This window comes from Gambusia affinis, linkage group LG01, assembly GCF_019740435.1.
Source record: "Gambusia affinis linkage group LG01, SWU_Gaff_1.0, whole genome shotgun sequence".
In the NCBI taxonomy this organism is placed as follows: Eukaryota; Metazoa; Chordata; class Actinopteri; order Cyprinodontiformes; family Poeciliidae; genus Gambusia; species Gambusia affinis.
The window spans coordinates 5,057,473-5,078,170 of record NC_057868.1 but is presented as its reverse complement, the minus strand read 5'-3'; the positions used below and the strand labels follow the sequence as shown (position 1 = coordinate 5,078,170).

Sequence of the window (20,698 nt, the reverse complement as noted above, 5' to 3'; positions counted from 1 at the left end):
TAGGATAACATCTCCTGTGACTCTTTACTTCAGATCTCCTGTTCTAAGGAGAGATGACGTTTTCACCGGAACTCAGTGAGGTGTTACAAAAACCTTTGTAAAAAAGATGGTGAATTGTGTAAGTCTCAAAAACATTTTAAGAAATCCTTTGGTGTTTTCCCTCAGTGCTTGTGTGTGATATATTTTCTAGACCGGGTGTCTTTCGACTCAAATGCAAAAAAGAATCAACTGGAGTCTGGGAAGCCGAGGGGGCTGAGGCTGAGAAGATTGCTGGAAAGTATTCACTGTGATAAGCCGCCCAAGAAGCCTTTGATTAAATGTGGTCCCAGTAGGAGCCCACACTAGGCCCTCTGTGGCACGACCATGTCCCATCTCCAGCTATCAACAGCCCTGGGTAATTACAGCCATCTAGTCATTAGCCTGGGCCCACCTGGAATTCCACACAGGGAGGTGGGTGGGGTGGGGGTAGCAGAGGGTGAGCAGGGGTTGGAGATTTTAGGCTGGATCTTTAATAAAACACTTCCCTCTCCTTGACTGACACAACAGTCCTAACCCTGATCTACACATAACCAACCTTTTGTTACTAAAATACAGTTCTGCATACAAGTCTTGGGTCATCTCGCTCCCTCATTTTTAATAAACAGGCAGGGCATCTTATTATTATTATTATTTTTTTTATTTTTATTTTTTTTTTTTGGAGGTTTGATCCCCTAAATGCTTCATTTAGGGGTCTTTCAAGTTTTTCCTTAACTTTTTCACTCTTCTCAATCATTGAAAGTTCAACTTCTTAACCTTTTTGGGGATTTTTGTTTTCTTTTAAAGCCATTCAATGGTGACTTAAGTTTCAGTCATGCATCACATAGCTTCTACATTCAAGGGATGGATTGGTGGATCAGTGCTAATATATACACAACCTGGCTAAGAAACTACTTTAAATTGAATCTTTGGTTACATGTTACCAACAACTTCTGGCTAAAACTCAATTTGTTGCCATATCTATTGTTAATTCTTTGAAAAATACAAAAATGGCTGCTATACAGTTTCTTATCTTTCTTGTATGTGTGAACATCTTAAAATGTGTAACTAAACATAAACAAAAAGAGCACGTTTTATGAAACATTAAGGTTTATGAAGCATGTGTATCATTCATGATGAATTCCTATTTCGTATGGTGCATGTATATTGGGACCAAGGGTGTCGAACTCATTGTGCGACGTCATCAGGATGAAGGAAGTTACGTCTGGAGCTACTTTAGGCACTTAGAACGCCAAGAATAATAAATCCTAACAGGTGCAGACAAATCACTTGCATGGTGGGAATTATTAATGTTGGTGTCAAGTTATTATGTTGACATTTGAGTACAGCTTGCTTACATATACAGTGATGGATATGAGCTGGATATATAACATTTCTGCAAAGCTCATGGCACAGAAGGTTTCAAACAGTTCCGATAAAGAGATTTTCAAAGCTAAGCTTTGAGTGATGTATGGGACATTTTTATGGAAACAAAGTTATTTACAAATAACTGCTTATTTCTGTGGTAAAGAAACAGATACTCAACCTTCTGATGGGGAATAAGAAATAAAATGTTTACCATACACTGTTCAGTATCCAGTAAAATAGTTCCTTAAGGATTGTTAGCTGAAATTGTGGAACACAATATATTAATAAACTAATGATAGGTGAGTTTCTTAGACCCTTTGCTCACTACTAGACAGAACTAGACAGAAAACTCAATCAGGCTGGAAAAAACTATGATCAATACCACTTTCAAAGATAAACAAAAAGCCCAGTAGCTTGGAGTCAAATTTGGAAAACAATAACACTTTGTTTAAAATGGTTGCATAATAACTGCAGTTTGCAATATTGGTACTTCTTTCACATTTTATGTGACTGCAGTAACACTTTACAAATGCTCTTTGTTTAGTCTCATCAGGACTGATTCACTTAACTTGCCATCATTTGCCCATTGTTTCATATTTATGCAACCGGACAAAAAACAAAACCAACCAGCAACAAACTAATTCACCATATATTTTATATGAACATCTGTTTAGATAGAGCGTTATACAAAATGTTATACAAGCAAGCTCAAGAGCAGAAAAGTGAAATCTGTGGATGTCGTGGTTGATGTGTGACGCATAAATGCCTCAGTTTTCTTTGTCTTCTTCTCAGCAGCAGGTTTTTCTAATTACACACACAAAAAAAAGACTAAAACTCGCTGTATAATCACAGTAATGCAAGTGCTCTTCTCTCTCCTTGCATAAGCCAATGTAGTGCAGTCTCATCAACAGATGAGGAATGAAACAACACTTTACAATTTAAATAATCCACTATAAACAGTTTTTGTTTTCATTTTCCTCCATTTGTCTGTCCTTTTACACAGTGTCACTCTATGCTCCAGTGATGCATTTGTCCATTACTTTAAAATTCCTCTGGTGTCCATCTCCTTTTCCTCCAGCAGTCCTCTTCCTGGACGCTTGTCCGGCAAAGTGTTGCCATGTTTAGACATCTTGAATTGTACTTTCCAAGGTACTGTCCACAGTCCAACCAAGTATGCTTCTAGTTTTGTTTTTATCCCAAAAGATAATCTTTGTACTCCCCCGCCCCTATCCCAAAAAACCCCCACAAACAAACCACAAAACAAATAAAAACAAAACAAAAAGAAAACATAAACAAAGCAAACTTATATGAGTATATTAATATGATGCCATTAATAATACTGGATATGTTTTGAGGCTCAAGTAACATCTGTCTGAAGGATCATGAGGGCAGCAGACCATTTGAAAAGTAGCAGTACCACACACCAGAAGCAGGTCGTCTGGGCTGGATCTCTGTTTGAAGCCACGTTGTTATCACTGACATCTGATCCCAGCAGGTTTAATCACAGAGACATTCACAAACAGGAGCTAATATGTGTTGACTCATTACGATGGATAAGGGAGTCTTAGTGCTTTCACAAACAAGTAAAAAAAAAACAAAACAAAAAAACAAAGAGAAAGGAAAAAAAAGCCATGCAATGATGAGACAAGGTTGGGGCGGAGATGCATAGCACTTTTGGACAGACATTTCCAGAATGCCACTTTCTACATGATGTCCTGCAAAGGGGTATCGGGTGGGGCTACGTTTGATGGGAGCAAAGGAGCAGCGCGATCTCAGGTCTTGTCCAACCACTCTGCTCGCTTCGGGGCCTTGCACGTGTGTATGTCCACAGCCTCCTCGCAGTCCTTGCACTCCACTGCGCAGCACCATTTGAACTTGCACTCACACTTTGTGATTTGCATGACCCGGGTGGTGTCGTAGCCTCTCCCGCAGCACATGACCTCACAGCCGTCCGTGCCCCGCGATGTCTTGTTGCAGACCCGTCCAGCGGTGCCCAGAGAACCTACGCAGAGAGTTTGAGAGTTTACTTATTTGTTTTTCGAAAACAGTTGATGTCTGCAGTAGCATGTGCAGTGACAAAAGAAACTACAGTGATTGCAGTTAAAGAAATAAAGACATACAGTGCCTTGCAAAAATATCACAAAATTTCACATTTCAATGAATTTTATCAGGAACTTGTGTGCGTGGTTGAACCAAAGCAGTGCATAATTGTGAAGCATTCCTTCTACTGATAAAAAACCCCGAAAAGTGTGGCATAATTATGTATGTAGCTTCCCGATTCAATACGTTGTAAAATCACCTTTTCTTGGAGTAACAGCTGCAAGTCTGTATGTCTCTACAACCTCAAGATATGGCTGCATTTGACTATATTTAGATATATCCTAGTAAAAGTTTTGCCAGGCACTGCAATTCTTTTGAGTATTCCTCAGGACTCACCAAAGTTTTACTGCTATTTCTCACTCACTGACACGTATTACTAAAAAAATAAAATCCCTCTGAATTCCCAGATCTGCTACCTGTTCATCTTTTTGATCCTTAGCCACTAAATATTTCATTCTCCCTTTTCTTAGTTCTGTTGACCCAGATCTTATCAGTCTTTGCTGCAAAGGTGATAACCTTCGTACTGCAGAAATCCTGGGAGAATTTATCAGTCTGACCTGACAGAATTTAGGAATCACCCTTTTAAGAGTATCACCTATTTGCAATGTTCAATATAGACCAAGCAGTTTATTGACCTAGCATAGGAAAGAGTAAAAGGATCTCAATCAGATTTAAACAGCTTATCTTAGTCTAGAAAAAGATATAAACCACAAAAAAAAACAAAAAAAAAACAAAACGGTGCTCAATGAGAGCAGCTAAAAGCAGCTGCACAGTAGAACAGTGCAGCTGAAACTTTTACCATTTCTGGTAAAGTGAGTGAATCCGACGGACTTTAGGCGCTTTGAGTTTCAGTATGTGCGGTTATGATGCCAAATCAATTTAAAACGCTCGTCAGCGGTGATGAATGCCTCATAGCGCTTAGCAGCCGGGCTACCACTCAGTGCAGCGGCACATTGTCCATGTCTTATGTGAATGTCATCCCCACAGAGATTAGCGTTCATGTTTGGTGTGAGAAGCTCCCTGTTTGAACTGCTACCTATCACAACAAGCGGCCTGTACAACAACAGACCCACACACACAACTATGCGGTGTTGGTAGAGCGGCCTGCAGTTACACTGCCTTTCCCAAGCCACTGCTCCCTTTGAAGCACCTCTGTGTGTGTGTGTGAGGGTTAAATGGACAGTGGAGCGTGACAGACAGACAGGCTCTCACACTCGGAGGCCCACTCTGCCCTCAAGCTACGCTTAGCTCAGACAGAAAGAGAGGGAGAAAGACTGTGACAGACACAGAGAAGTGACTTTTTTTCTTTTTTTTTTTTTTTAATTAGCTGCTTGTGTCCCTAGGCTGTGGATTCCACTGAGAAGGTGAGAATGACAGGGGAGGGTGCATGAAGGCACAGAGAGACAGGGAGACAAAACGAGAGCGAGCATGGAAAGGCTGGAAAAAGCTTCAAAGTAACATCATCAAATACTGTCCAACCGTTCTTCATCCATCACCCAGTCAGTTTGAAACAGTTACATATGATCAGGTTCAATGTTTAAAGAGGAATCAAGACATCTCCTGACCACAAGGTTGTGTGTGTGTGCGGGTGTCCGTGTGCGTGTGTGTGTGCTTGAGAGAGAAAAACAGACTGACAGACTGACAGAGGTCAGGTGGTCACAGAACAACCATGTCCTCAGGGTACAAGGATATTAGCTTCCACCAACATCACAGGGGAGGCCTGCTGTGTTATCTGACTACTATTACACACACACTCACACACGCCCGCACACGCCCATACACACCCATGCACCCGCACACTGACATTTATGACCACAAAACACACTAGTCATGCATGAGCATACACAAAACACATAAATAGCACCTCTAAAACATAAGAGAGTCTGGGCAATCCATCAACATCCATGAGAAACAACCCCTCTGTCTTTTACCCCCTCCTCGCTTTTGCTGTCTTACCTGCTGCTTTGTCTTGGAGGCAATAATCCGGAGAGTTCTCAAAGTACACCAGATCATTCTTGGTGGCCTTCCTGAAGGCTTTGTTGGCCACAGTAAAGCCTGTCCCGTCCTGATTCATGATCACCTCAACCGCCCCGTTGTACTTCCTCCGCAGGTAGTCCCCCGTCTTCCTGAAGTCTGATAGGGCCATCCAGCAGGTCCGCAGCGTGCAGGAGCCGCTCACGCCATGACATTTACACTCCATGTTCATGAAGCGCTTCACCGCCTGCGCGAAGAAGTTTGGTATTTGATTAGTGTTGTTTCAATTTGATTTAATGTCTTGCAAAATGTTTAAGGTCATCTACTATTATTATTTGCCCTTTCGTTGCTAACTTTTATCTGTCTTCTATGTTGTAAAAAAAAAAAAAAGAAAAAAAAGAAAAAATTAAATCATCTGCTCCGATTTTGAGCAGAGCTTTAAGATTGCGTAAAACGCCAACTACAGCATGTAGAATTAAATTTCACTGTAGATTGCTTGTCCTCAAAATAAAAGCTTGGTAGCAGGCATGTAAATAATGAAAATTAAGAAGCATTTGAGCAAAGATTTTTAATAACCAAATAAATCAAATTAATGGGTCATTACCAGGCCTCTGCAGAGCTAAAATTTGCTGATGAGTCATTTGATTCAGTTCTGTTGGAGAGAGGAGAGAGCCACAAGGTGTATTTTGGTAGAGCTCAAAGGCTGGACTAGGACAACCTTGATTTAGACTCACCTGCGTATGTAAAGCCATAAACGGGTAAAAATAAGTGCTAGTCTTCAGCTGACCATATACATATATTTTTTATAAATCTGAGTTCAACAGCACTGGTGTTTGCAACATTGCTGGTGTAATTCATATAAATATTAATCAAGACGGACAAATGGTCTACGTTAAATGAAAGTAAAGACTGATGATTTAAAACTAATGACATGAGATGCTATTTCAGGAACACATCCCCGACAGCTCGAAGTTCAAGAATGAGGTGGACATGCACATCAGTAAAGAAAAAAAAAAAACAAGCATCTCATGTGTACCAAATAAAAAACATATCGATGCTGAAGCTAAAGAAGCTTCATGTTTTGTTTATTTCTGATGTAATTTGGGTATAGCGTTGCAAAAGATTTTCCCAAAAGAACACAATGTTTAAATGTTTAAGAAATCCAGCCTCTTGCCCATATTTATTTTAAAATTTTCAATAAATACAAAATATTTGTTATTTTAATTAAAGCGTCTGGTGTACCTTTGTGCGTAAAAAATATGGTACATGAGCCAAAGATGCCCAAAGTAAATAGCAGTTATCAACATTTTACTTATTTAGTACCGAGTCATTTATTTAAACCATCAAAATCACATGAGGTTGATATGGAAATCATCCACTCACTGTTCTGCCACAGCGGTTGTTGTGGAGGTTCATGAGTGCCCGACCATCCCGGATGGGTCGCTCTTTGGCATCAATGAAGGTTTTGGCAAATTTGATCCCATAGTTGACATTATCACTGCATCCACCCCAGTCAAAGTCTCCTTTTCCGTCGTTAGCTCGCCCCCGCCGGAGGGGGTCGCAGTTACACAGCTTGAGCTCCCCCTGGCTGCAGGCACGGGTCAGCGCATACACGACTCCCGCTGAGGAGATGGCGTAGACGAAAGCTGCTTCACGACTGCCTGAGTGGGAAGGATATAAATATAGAGGTTTCTGAGTACAGGTGACACAGTCACTCACTCACAGCATGTAATAAGTCCTTAACAAACCAAAAGACAGCATCGCGACACATGCTACACTTCCAGACATGCACATACTGCCATGACAAGGCCTGGTTGTGAGCCATGAGGACATGAAGGTGCAGCTGACGGAGTAAATCAGCCCCGATGTGGAGTAAAGAGCAGCTCTGTTTAAATATTATCATGGAAATAATCCTCGCTGTGGGGCTCTCCCCTGCTCACATAAATTGTTTAAATACAGACACAGTGATACCCCATTTATCAGCACCAGGGTGATGTCATGAGAACATTATCTACCATTGCTCTACTCATCTGTTCTTTGCCGGTTCCCCAGGACATTACTCACGCACCGTGCGGCCAAATACAAAAGGAAATTTTTATGATGTGATCGGTCACGGTTGCTCTTTGCAATGTCTCTGTGAGCAAAGTGGCCTAAAACATAGCAAAGGGATCAAAGTTCATCTTAAGCTGAAACACAATAAAAATGCATTTAAAAGCTGGTTTCTGAGATGACACAAAAACTCCAGTCCCTAAATAAGACCACGAATCTTTCTCTGATAACTCACCAGGTTAAAACGTTTAAGAAAAGTTTGTCCATTTAGTTTATCGCGTACACTGTAGCAGATAATCATGACGTTTAATTCTGAAATTCTGTTGCCCAATGCCAGTACTTTGGGAGGTGATAAAAATATGTGAATTTTCAGCTGTTTGTTTTAAAATCACATCGGATTTTCATGCAAACGCATCCTGACACGCTGTCATCACAGAGCTTTTCCTCTTGTCTCCCTTGGAAGCTATCCGTGTGCAGTGAAGAGAAATCAACACCTAATATTTACACAAGAATTTATGAATGATGGATTCTATGTTTTTATTCAGGCAACCCATTTCCTTAGCACAGCTCTCAGGGGTTCATGTAATTTTATCATATACAGACGTGTAATAAATAGATTTGTATGTAACTTCCAAAACACATTCAGCTCCTGAGGGATTAAACCTTCATTTTAACGTTGTTGACTTGCAATGTATCTCAGCTGAATTTTTGTCCTATCTGTCATCTTCTTATCTAAAATCTCCAGTTCAAATAAGTTAAGATTTTGATTTTCTGGGGGGCTTCGTGAGCCTATATTCTAACCTATACAGCTGTTTACACTGGCTGTGTAACAAAAATATATTTTGCATCTTTGACTATCTGACCAAGAGTGCAATTTGTTGATGTGTGTGTGTGTGTGTGTGTCCTTCACTCCACTTGGTGATTTTTGTCTTTTAAACTTATGTATTTATTATGTAAATATGAAAGAATTTGTTAACTTTTTTAAGGATAAAGGAAAGAGCACACAAAAGCATTAAACCAACATTGTTGCATGGTCTGCAGTGAGCAAACCACTTGTACTGTATATTCGCCAAAGTGTCCCGTTTACTCTTGGAGGTGAGGAGTCGGGGGCAGAGGATGCAGACGGGATGCATGTGGGAGAGCGGTGACGAGGGCATCGCTGGTCATCTTTCAAAACTCCGCTGTTTGCCTGACAGTGAGAATATCGCTCTAAATATTTACATCTACATTACTGTTTATTCCTCTCACCCCTTCGTTCCCCCTGCCGCACACACGCAGCCGTACAGGCAGGGTGAGTGTCTTCATATCTTTCACTTTCCGCCATGCTCCGACGGCCCCCACACATGCTTGAGATGGTTGGCCCAGACCCAATAACAATCTGTAGGAAGTCACTGACGTCAAAATCTAGATATAAGGACACTGACACAGTCTTTTTTTTTTTTCTTCTTCGTCCGACTGAATCTAACATCTTAAAGAGCTGCAAAGGAGCTTGTTGGAAAACAAGTCGTTGTGAGAAATACGATGCACTTTGGATTTGCAACCCGTATTCTTTTGTAACTCCAAATGATGCTGCCTCTGTTCAGAATCTTATGCATGCATGGTCCATGTCCTGATATAACAAAGAATAATAGATTATCTATTCGGAGCTTGTTCACGCCTTTGACAATTTCATGCCATAATAGAGCTACAGAAACTGACTGTAAGTCATTGGTTGTTAGCAGAATGACAGAAACTACAGAAATACAAAATGATATGAAGGGAAGAGAAAAAAAAATCAACCCATTAATTCTTCATCCTTATTTATTTCATTTTTTACTTTCGTCATTTTTGTTACATTCAAGTTTTATATTAATTAGCAAGAATCTGCCCGGTCCTGCTATTGTGAGACTATATATGTGTGATGTGCATTTAAAACGACAATTCTTCCACACATGTACAAATGGATGATTTTTAAAAAAACACATCAACTTCTTGATAAGTTGTGGTGTATCATTTGGAAACAATATGGTTGCATAATTCAACTCTTTGTTGCCAAATCTTCAGACCCTCCTGCTAAGTTCTGCTCAAAATCCATTCTGGCAGAAGTTTAACTGTATTTAACCAATCAACCATGCAGCCAATCACATGCAAGGGCAGACTGAGACCGTACAGTTATGTAAAAGAAAGAAGGTGGAGGTCAATCGTCAGCCAGTGTGGTGGTACAGACCACTCAAATTCCTGATTTGATTGACCTGCACCACCACATATTTAGATTCACTTAAGAAAAAATATGTAGCAATATTGTCAAGAGTTCAGCATTTATTTATCTGATTAGTTTCCCTGACTGTGTTCAGGTGTTCATGTAGAGGTTTGATTCAAACATCAAGGTAGCATTTCTATTTTTTTAGCAACAAAAAGGTACATATCAATTAAGGTTTTATAAAATTATTGCATAGAAAATGCTTAGCACCACACAAACATTTCATATTTGCAAAATTAGGTTTAAACGGAAGCCTTAAAATGATAATAAACAAAGTGGAGAAGTGCAATTTGGCTCTTCTAATGAAATGAGACGCCAAAAGCACTGAACCTTTAGTAAGAAATTTTTCTCTTTCCTCTATTTTAAGTTGACATTGACTAAACAAGTGTGCCACTGCTATCTTGTGGGTTGGAGTGTAAAACCATAGTATATTTTTACATACTGTGAGATAAGTGCCATGGTGAAACTGATCATCAAATTTAAAATTTACTTCAGCTAAAATACTGATTCCCAAGCACAATAAAACAGAACCAACCCTAGATCTGAAAATCTGAACTCTCTCGTCAAGACACCTCTACAATCTGAAACTATTCATGCCAATGAAAGGTAGCTTCATGAAAGTAGCAATGCCAAAAGACATTGGCTCAATCAATTCGTACGTCCGTCCGACCATCCATCCATCTATCCATCCATCCATCCATCCATCCATCCATCTATCCATCCATCCATCCATGCATCCATCCATCCATCTGCTATAGCCACTTAGCTCTTAAAGGGCTACAGGGGATCACGCTTGTAAAGCTCACCAAGCGAAACTATTGTAGCCAGTTAACTTTGCGTGTTTGTGGAGTGTGAGGGGGAAGAAAACAAAACGGAGTGTGCACTGGAAAAATATTCTAACACCAAGCAGAAAGGAATGAGCTGGGATTCAAATTCATTGCCTTCTTGCTGTACGTGAACTGTGCTAACAACTGAGATGGTTGTTAGCACAGCCATCTCATGCAGATGCCACCATGCAGACTTAGCATAGCCTGCAGAATGCAAAAGAATGCAGAAAAAGGGTGAACATATAAGGTCAAAGAAAGACCTGCTTGGTGAAACTGCTTCAGGTTCACCAAGCAGTTTTTTTTTTTTTACACTCAGAGACTTACTCCGGAGCAAGACGCGTCCAAAGACGGTGTGATCGCGGTCCAGTGTGCTGCAGTTCCACCGATGGTGTCTGAACTGGTGTTGGCACTCTCTGATCCACTCCTTGGTGCCCTCGCCGATGGCCTGCATAATGTCTGGGTGGCGCTGGCAGAGCTGCCGCTGTTTGTTCACAAGGCCGGGGATGTTGTCACAGATTACACGAGCTCCCAGAGCCCCGATGTACCTGAGAGTGCCAGAAATGATAAAGTTCAGAGATGTTGTATGAAGCGATCAGAAATCTTCCATGTCATTTCAAATATCACTATGAAACGGTTAGGACACAGCGATTGGTGGCATCCTGCAATTGACTGCTTCATGTAATTTCGACTTTTATGTGTGTTCTCAAGAGGACGCAGAGAGGAGAGTGGCATGAAGAAAAGCTACAGAAACAAGCCCCCTGTGAGTCAGAGTTCACTACACTTAACACTTTAAGGTTTGCGAGTAGAAGGGGAGTGGAAACCATTTACTCCACTCTCCAAATAAATAAGCACTTAACCTCTCTGCACAAGACCTGTGAGTGTATGTGTGCTTAAACATTTCCCAGTCGAAATCATGTTGTCACAAATCAGAGCTCTAAGTCTGCAGAGTCCAATAACCCTGTCAAACTTTATTCACTTTATTCTCTTCTGCCTTTTGCTTAATTGCTTTTACCTAACCAGAAGGGTCTTCAAATGTCCAAATAAAGCAGACTTTTACAGTATCTTCCCAAGACACTTTGTTGAGGTAGCCCAAAGTGAACTTTCTGACCAAGTGAACGCTTTTTGCATGAGACGTCTTCCAGACTTATGGCTGTATGGGGGGTTTGATGGATCAGACAAGGAAGGCCAGGGAGCTTGTAGCTTTATCGCCCTCTTGAATAAGGCTGAGAAGAAGTCTAGAGACTTACTATTCCCTTGAGTGGGATTAGAGAGCAAGGAGAAGAGCTGTATACCCATCAAAGGAAATGCTGTAACAGCAATTCACACCTATTTTTTTTCAGTGTAACTCTCTAGAGAAAGGAGGGTTTGTGGACAGTGAATCATTACCCAAAGATAAAAAATAACATGGTGTTAAAACTTCTGGGAATACCAGGGCACTAGGAAAACACAAGGTGAAAAATTTGGCTGATGACTATAATCTACTTGTTTTATACCCGCCTGGGCCCTTAAGGTGAAAATCTGTTGTAAAACTCAAAAATCCAGCCTTTTATCTAGTCATTGAGTAGCAAAATATGAACATATGTGATGCACATGTGCCAGCAACACTCTTCGGAGTGGAAGATGTCCACACAAAGAAAGAAAGTGAGTTGCTAAAATACCCTGAGACATAAGGAGTTGCTTAAAAATAAACTGTAGTGTATTCAGAGACTTTATGGCTGTTCATTCAAGTCCCAACAGCAGAGATAGACTTCAGTGTGTGACATTGCCATCTTGCTCCAAAACCATTTTCAAAGTTTTGCAGTTTTGCTGGTTTCGTGGTGGACTATGAGTTGAAAGGAGTTTTCGGATATTTAATGCCTTACTTACATTTTGTACCTCTGTCATGTTGGCTTTGGAAGGCTAAAAGTCTTTGGAGATCGTTCAGTTAAATTAAGCTTCTACATTCTTCAGGTTCATTGACATTAATGTTTACTTTTGAAAATAGTTATGCTAATTGCAAATATAAGCTAATGTTAAAGGCAACTTAAAATGCAAACCTTAAATGTTTTCTGTTACAGACCACATTCTACAGTGACTGTTCTTTCAAGCAAAGCATGTCACATCACCTCTGCTCCTAATACAAATAACTGTTGACTGTTAACATAGAAAGAAATATTTTGAATGCTATTATTGCTCTTCAAGAAAATCCCAATGGGCTAAAATTGGTAGCTATACAAAACTCAGAAATCAGCCAGGAAGCTATGATTGCTGGATCTTGAGAAAAAGATCAGAGTTGCAATGGCTGGGTTCTAATGTGCAACAGAGTTTTTAACACCACCAAAACCTTGAGCTTTATTTTTCTACTGTTAAAAATCCTGATGCCAAGCAAAGTGTCAGAATAGCGGAGCGTTGCCCCTCCCTCTCCGGGAGCTGTGCACTGCTTGTAAGGTGATTGAAATAAGTCTGTTGTAAATTTGGAAATATGTAGTGAAAAAAGAAACAGACATTTATGCCAATGAAAACAAAAGACCACCAGTCATCACACATGCTAATTTAATACTGTCTTGAAACTGCAATTGGTAATCCATGAATTGCATTTTTGTACAGTGTCTGATTGCAGGTCAGCTAGAGGACAATAGCCAACCAGCTTGCTTTGCTTTTGTTGCTCTTGATCAGAACAGAACAAAATAGCACTCAAAATACCCCACAAAAACAATGTTATAAATAAGTGTAGATGTCTGTTTAAACTTAAATCATTAAGATTATATAATATATCTATGTTTTATCTTTTTAATACATTAGACACCTTGAAGTTATTAAGGTCTTACTCAAGTTTATCAGAGTCTGAGATAATACCAGCCAACGCAGTTCTGATACTCTAGTCATACACTGACTTGTTAAAACAAATATGTAATAGCACCGGTCTTCAAATTTGCAGGAAATGTAGGTAAATTAATAATTATTTAACATTCTGAATGAAGAAAACAGAAGAACTGCATTCAATCTCTCAATTTATATGACAAAAAATAATCAGTGATATAAGATATAATTTATTTTTAACTAATGTTGTGGTTTTTTAGATGGCAGAAAATCTGATTTTCTGCAGGATCCTCTAATCCCCCAAAATAAAAAAAAGGAATAACACCTGTTCCCTCCACATTGCCTTCTCCCATAATCTACACAAACTATTAGACATTCCAGCATTACCAGCACAGGCACCTCTACTATAAACACACACACACACACACACACACACACACACGCACACACCCACCCTCTACTCTCACACGCAAACGTTTTCTATTATGTAACGTCGCCGGAGCTTTAACATTGGTAAAGTCATCTACGTGTGACGCATATACAGAGGTGGCTGCTACCTGGTGAATTATTGACCAGAGTTTGCCGCTCCAGCTGAGCAGCGCGAGCTTAGCCAAAGACGCTGAGATAAATTACGCTCAAGGCAAAGCGCCGGTATTATTAACGTAATCATTATTACTGCTCAACGCGGCAGGGCCAACAAACTGACACGAAAAGAGGGCAAGCTCACCTTCGGAAAACGCTCGAATCTCATTCACAAACTCATAATTTCTTTCACACCCCGGCGTGTTTCTTGGCTCGTATTTTTGGAGACACGTCAATAAGAATTAGACGAAATTATGATTTAAAAACACTAAGAGTGCTTTTGCTTCCAGTTACTTGTAAAATAATACTTCCAAGTGTAAAATTTAATATCAATTCGAAAATAATAAGTAGGCTATATAAAGGCGTATTTATATTTTAAATTACTTGTTAAAACAAACAAAACAAAAATATTGAAGAATCCCTTATTGGATGTAAACATTAAACACGTGGTTATTTAAATTCATTCCAATGCAATTTATCCCTGTTAGGGCTTTGATACAGAGTATCTTTTGAAAATTAAGATAAGAACAATTGTGATATATAGATAATTATCTAATTGTCTGTCTCGGGAATAAAACCAAACGGCTGTAGTGGATCGTGTGGGTGATAAGAATAGGCCTGTGTGATGGATGCGCACTCACCACCAAGAAGAGTCCACGCGAGGCGTGACGAGCAGCAACAGCAGCAGACACGCACAGTACATCCTTGAGCTGGCACCTTGGTTCTGACACGAAGAAGGCCCGGGTGAGAGTCCGGCTCCCGGAGAACCAACGCGGTGAATCCGAGCTGCACGGAGGCCGAGAATCCTGCTTAAACCCAGCATGGCTCCTGTCTTTTTCTTTTTTTTTTTTTTTGTCCCCCCCCCAAACCCTCCCCTCCCCCCGGTAAAGAAGGGGAAGGAGAGATAAATCCTTATTCCAGATGTGAGAGCTTGTTAAGTTTTGTTGTGAGTTATGGAGTTAAAAAAGTTGGAAGGCCTCATTATCCAGAGTGTGAGTCCCGTGTTGTGCGGCTGTCAGCAGATAGAGCCACCGCGTTTGCGGTGCCATGTGCGCACCAGACCCTCCCCTGAGAACTTCTGGCTGCCAACCCGGAGCCTTACCTGACGAAGCGGGGCGGGGGGGAACCAGCGAAGCCGATATCGCCCCTGCTCTCAATTCCCCCTTTGGCTGATCCTGCTGTTTTGTCCTTATACCAGAAGCTGGGACAGTGCGTTGAGAGTATAAGGGCAGAAGTCAAAGTTTGCAGAGGAGTCCGCAGTCTGCTGCGGGACTCTACGCTGCGTCGGATGCTCTCCTTTATTAGCGCACGGTGGATAGAGTCCGAGTTAAGGGGGAGAGGAGGAGAGAGAAAAAGATGAGGGAGGGCTCGCCGCGGACAGCTTCCCTCCCTCATTGGGTGGAAGCAGAGGTTACAGGGTTTGGCGAAGATCGAGATGTTTAAAAGGACGGAAGGAGAAAGGTGAGCTAAAGGAGTGATGACGCTGCTGATGTGACGATCTTGAGCTCATCTGGAATGTCAAATGCATTAAGGGAAATTATTAAATAGCACAAAAGGTGTTGACTAACGTATAAATGCATTAAATGTTTAGAATATAAATGGCTTTTCTCTATACTCCTATAATATTGAAGCATTCGGACTTCGACGAATTTTATCAGGGTTTTATAACATAGAATCAGATAGTGACTCATTACTGTTAATGAGTGAGAGTAAAAATCCACAGCACGCATTTATTTTTGCTGTTGCAGCAGAAAGTCTTGTGTGTATCTTGCAGCTTGACACATTTACAGACTGAAATTATGTCCAGTGTGCTTTGCAATTGTGGTTCATCCTCAGCCAGGTGGGATGGAGAGATTCTGTGAATGTTCGTTTTTAAGTCTTCAGAGAGAAGGAGGCAGACAAGTTTCAGAAGGATTTTGGTCTGGACTAAAGCATGAACATACTTTGTTTTAGATTATATAATATTAGTCCTGTCATAGAGTTTCTAATATGTTTTCTTTCCATGTATTGCCACCTTCTGTGCTGAAGAAAAACAAAAGGATGGACTTAAAGGGAGCTAATTTTCAGATGTATTGGTAAAAGAAATCAAAGGTCATGCCTCTGCAATTATGTGCTATATTGTTTTGGTTTATCAGATAATAACCCAATAAAACTCATAAAATTTTGTGGTTTTTCTGTGATAAAATGTAAAAAAAAAAAAAGTAATTTCTGCAAGACATTATGCTTATGTCATTACCTCATCTAACCAGCCATATAAAACGAGACAAATGTAATCAAATGTGTATTCTTGTGGCTTCAGCTCCTAGCAACAAAGTAGCTAGGCCACAACAATTGTGAGGCCATAAAGATGGCTGAGATGCCAAGATACGGAGAGCAAGAATCACAACAAGGGTGACAAACAAAGCAAACCAACGTTAGGAGCAAATGTCATTGATTTTAAAAGAAGTTCAATCACTCATTGGCACATGCTATAAAACAAATGCATATTTAAACACCCCTTTCACTAGCGTCCATGCCCCTTGTATAGTTCTTCTAAGGTTAAAATGTGAGAAAAAAGCTTGGAATGTAGAACCAAGAATCAAGAAAACAGTGCCAACTTGTCCATTGGATCAGCATCATGGCCTAAATATGAACCATATGTGTGAGGCAGAATGCTGAGAGTGCTTAGCCACACACACACACACACACACCCACGCACACACACGCACACACACACAGATACAAATTTCTCCTCCTACAACCATCCTTGCCCTCTGCCCAATTTTTGCTGGTCCATTTATAGCACCTTTAAACTCACTATCATCAGATTTGGGATTATTTTCATCCCTCCACGACATCTGAGAAATTACAATCTGCTCCTAAAAGTCAGAAATTATGTACTAAAACAAACACACTCCACTGCTTTCTGACAATTTTTTTTGCTTTTAAAAAAAAAAAAAAAAAAACTAATCCTGGGTGAAGAAAGCCACAGTTGATTCAGGTGACCCCATTAATACCAATGAACAAGCAAACAAATCAGGAAAATCCCTGTCGGAATTGAAACTATTAGACTTAAGGAAAGCTGTTGCGAAGTGCTACGTTTTCAAACGCTTTTGAAAGCAGCCTTAGTGTTTGCGCCAAAGCTAGTGTTAAGGCTAAGCTTCTTAGAGACTTTAGTGTTTCTGCTTACAGCCCAACCAGACAGGCTGCTGCTGCTGACAGAACAACCCTAATTTTCACAATTTTCGCAGGAAAAGAAAACAAAAAACAAACAAACAACAACAACAACAACAACAACAAAAAACACAGGCGTCATGCAGAGGGCAGCGCCGGGTGGAGGTTTGTGAAAGTCAGCAAGGTGAGACAGAGGAGCTCAGGCTTTGGAGGATTTTTGCACGCTTCAGCTTGGCATGCTGTTTTCTGCTAAATTGAAAGGAATCAGGGAAGTACAAACACATCTGAGTTATGCTCTCCCTCCTGGGGCCGTAGCTGGAACTCCCGTGTCTCTCCCATTGCCAGCGAACCTGTCTCCAGCTTTCTCTCCATAAACAATAACAAAGTCAAGTGTCTCCTTGTCAGACGGATGAAAAGTTTACCGCGATGTGCTGGGTTTCATTCTGACAGCTGCCTCCGCAGAGGAAAAGTACTGATTTGGGTTGGACTGTTTAAACTACGGACTGGAGAGAAACAGGAATAAAGATAAAATTTACAGCGATGCAGGATTTTAATGTTTATATGTTCGAGTTACTCAGGATTAGATCTGACATTAAGGTTGCAGCTAGGAATAAAAGACTGGACCTAAGGCATTCAGTTTAGATGGAAGAGTTGGACTAATAGCTTAGTAATGTGTCCTTTCTGTGGGGATTATACTGTGTGATGCCATGAGTCACCAGTCCAGCAATGAGCTCAGTGAGTATTCATATCCCACCAAGCATCTGGTAGGAACGGCAGCCCCCAGTCAGGTCTGGCCGAGTTTCCACAATGATGTGACAAACGGGTTGAGGGGAAAAGGGAAGCGGTACGTTGAACTCATCCAAATTCTCTCCTTGTATTTTTACTCTGACCACGTGTGTAAGAAAGAATGCCTCAAATACACAAATTAATTTGCTCATTATTTCATTGAACAAGCCATTTTTGCTAATGTTTTAACTTTCTGGCTGATGTCCTCAGATGTTTCAATATTTTCACGTAATTTTCTCTCCTCATGATCCACCGGTCCCTCCTGCAGCAAATCTCTCTCTCGACAAGACAGCACCACTCGTGAAGTTCTCAATTGGACGTCTTTCTCTGGTTTCCAATCTTCCTCCCTTTTTCATGTCAAAGTAGTTACTTTGGGAGTGAAGGTTTCGTTCTCTTGCAGCGCAGCGTAGTACATAAGTCCTTTCATTGTGGGTAATGACGCCGCTACCATCTTCATCCTGCATTTCTGCCAAGACTTTTGCTTTTCTGCTTTTTTGCTTTTTTGTCCTTTAGGGATATTTTTGGTTATTTTTCATTTGATTTTGTGAACGGCCAACTGAACTCAGCACTTGGTTGGTTTCTCCGTAGTTGCGCAACAAAACCATAAACCAATTCAATGTTTATTGAAATAGTATTTAAGTAAAGTAAGTTTAATTGACTTTAGTGGCAATTAAACTTAAAAATCAATACTTAAAAATAAAAAAGGGTGGAAAATAAAATCGACACTTCAAAATAAAATATTGCTGGAAAATACACCTTTAAGCATGTTGATTTTGAAAAACATAACAGCTTTTCTTCAAATCTTCATTGTAGTAAGATCATGTATAATTTTCTAATATTGACAAAGACGCAAGATCATGTGTGGCTGGTTAGCTCAGTTGGACGGAATGTGGTAGTCATAAAGCCAAGGTCATGGGTTCAAACCCCACACTGGCCAATGGAAATGTAAAGTGTTTCATAAAGTCAACTCTTTAAAATCGCAGGGGCTTTAAATCAAACCATATTTCATGAGCATTTTGAAAAACTTTAGAATTTCACTGCTTTTGTCAAGATCATGTAAGTTTTTCTAACATTGATGAAAACTCAACATTATATGTAGCTGGTTAGCTCAGCTGGTCACAGTAGGGGACTCATAAAGCCAAGGTCATGGGTTCAACCCCTACATTGGCCAATGGAAACATAAAGTCTTTCAGAAAATCATCTCTTCAAAATAGCAGGAGGCTTTAAATCAAACCATAATTCATGTTGTTTTTGAAAAACTTAATAATTTCACTGCTTTTGTCAAGATCATGTAAGTTTTTCTAACATTGATGAAAACTCAACATTATGTGTGGCTGGTTACCACAACTGGTCAGAGTAGGGTACTTATAATGCCAAGGTCATGGGTTCAATTCCCCCACTGGCCAACTGAAATATAAAGAGTTCAGGAAATCAATTCTTCAAAATGGCAGAAGGCTGTGTATTAAACCATTATGCACATTGATTTTGAAAAACAATAGACTATGAGCACTTTACTCAAATCTTCTTTGTGGTAAGATCATGTAAGTTTTCTTAAATCCATGTAAGATGGCTGAGATCATGAGACATCCTGGGGGGAGGGGGCATCATGTGACCGGAAATTAAAAGTAGTTAAGTTGGGTCATTAATCATTCATCAATCATTCCCCGTTCAAATTTTGACAGAAGTGTGCCTATATAGTTTTTTTAAATGTATTTTAACACCTAATTAGACTTATGTTTAATTTTAATGGGAAAGTATTTATACTATAATTGGCCTCCGAAGGTAAAACAGCCAAGCCCGAAAGCATATTCCCATAATTATCAAATTATCAATGAAAATCATTTGGTATTGGTGTATATGTGAAGCTCACTTAAAGCCAGATTACGACACAGACCTTAAAAATATTTAGTCCTTGGCAGGCCTCAATGTGTGCGCCAGAAATCCAGAGCCTCAATAATTTATTGTCCTGTAAATTTAGATCTGCCGACAGAGGTAAAGTGCTTTGAACGAATACAGTGGTGCTGGAACTTCAGAAGCTTGTAAACGGATTGGCTGGCATATAAGTACGTGTCGTCTGAGCCTGTTGTTGATCACGTTTCACCCTGAAAAGTGGGATTTCAGAAATTTCTGCTAAGGGAACATCCGTCTCTAAAAGAAAAATAATAATAACTTGCTCTCACATGTGCATATTCTAGATTATGTACACTCATGTTACATCATGGTTGGCCTCCACAGGGGGAATCAATGCCTTGCATACTTGCAAGCCTTTCTTACTTTATCCTTGGAATAGCCTGCCATCAATGGATTTGATAAAACTCGTGAACAGGCTGTGGGTCCGAGGATGTCATTCTGACTGCTCTATAACAGAAGGTTACGGCGTTGCTGGAAGATGCCGTCATGCTTTACCAGAAAAAAGTACATGTCCATGAATGTGCACAGGCTCTCACACACATACACACAGCGAGACTTAGAATAGAGCGAGTGATGCAGACGACATCAAAGGAGCATTCAGGTCATAGTAGCCTTTTCGACTCTCGAAACATCCCAGTCATCTTTAACTTAACAATAACTTATATGTTCTCTGTTTTATAACAGTGTGCAATTTATAGAAAGCCAAATACGTAAAGTAAAAAAAGAAAGAATGATTGATGAAATTTACCTCAATTGATGCTGGTCATCTATACAGCACAGACACTGTCGCTGCTTCTTTCTGACAAGAACTGAGTAAATGCTGAGTAGTTTCCTGTTTTAATAGGGCCTTGTCTGTGTGACGAACACAGCAGGTCACATGGCGTGTGACCTATGA

The 20,698-nt window shown here is 40.2% G+C and overlaps 1 protein-coding gene across 5 annotated transcripts; it reads right to left on the bottom strand.

Moving 5' to 3' along the window:
* Positions 1–709: 709 nt before the first annotated feature.
* On the bottom strand, positions 710–20,582 carry LOC122828045 (protein Wnt-2b). 5 transcript variants are annotated; one of them, XM_044111253.1, is made up of 6 exons: positions 20,552–20,582; positions 14,595–15,463; positions 10,897–11,117; positions 6,841–7,118; positions 5,440–5,704; positions 711–3,385 (listed from the first exon to the last, which is right to left on the bottom strand). In XM_044111253.1, exons 2-6 carry the CDS (start codon positions 14,774–14,776, stop codon positions 3,156–3,158), a joined length of 1,176 nt encoding a protein of 391 aa, XP_043967188.1. In that variant the 5' UTR covers positions 14,777–15,463; positions 20,552–20,582; the 3' UTR covers positions 711–3,155. The 5 variants fall into 5 exon arrangements, with proteins under 5 accessions (XP_043967216.1, XP_043967188.1, XP_043967206.1 ...); XM_044111271.1 differs by having other exon boundaries at positions 14,595–14,739; positions 20,552–20,569; XM_044111261.1 differs by lacking the exon at positions 20,552–20,582 and having other exon boundaries at positions 14,595–14,739; positions 15,056–16,049.
* Positions 20,583–20,698: the final 116 nt, after the last annotated feature.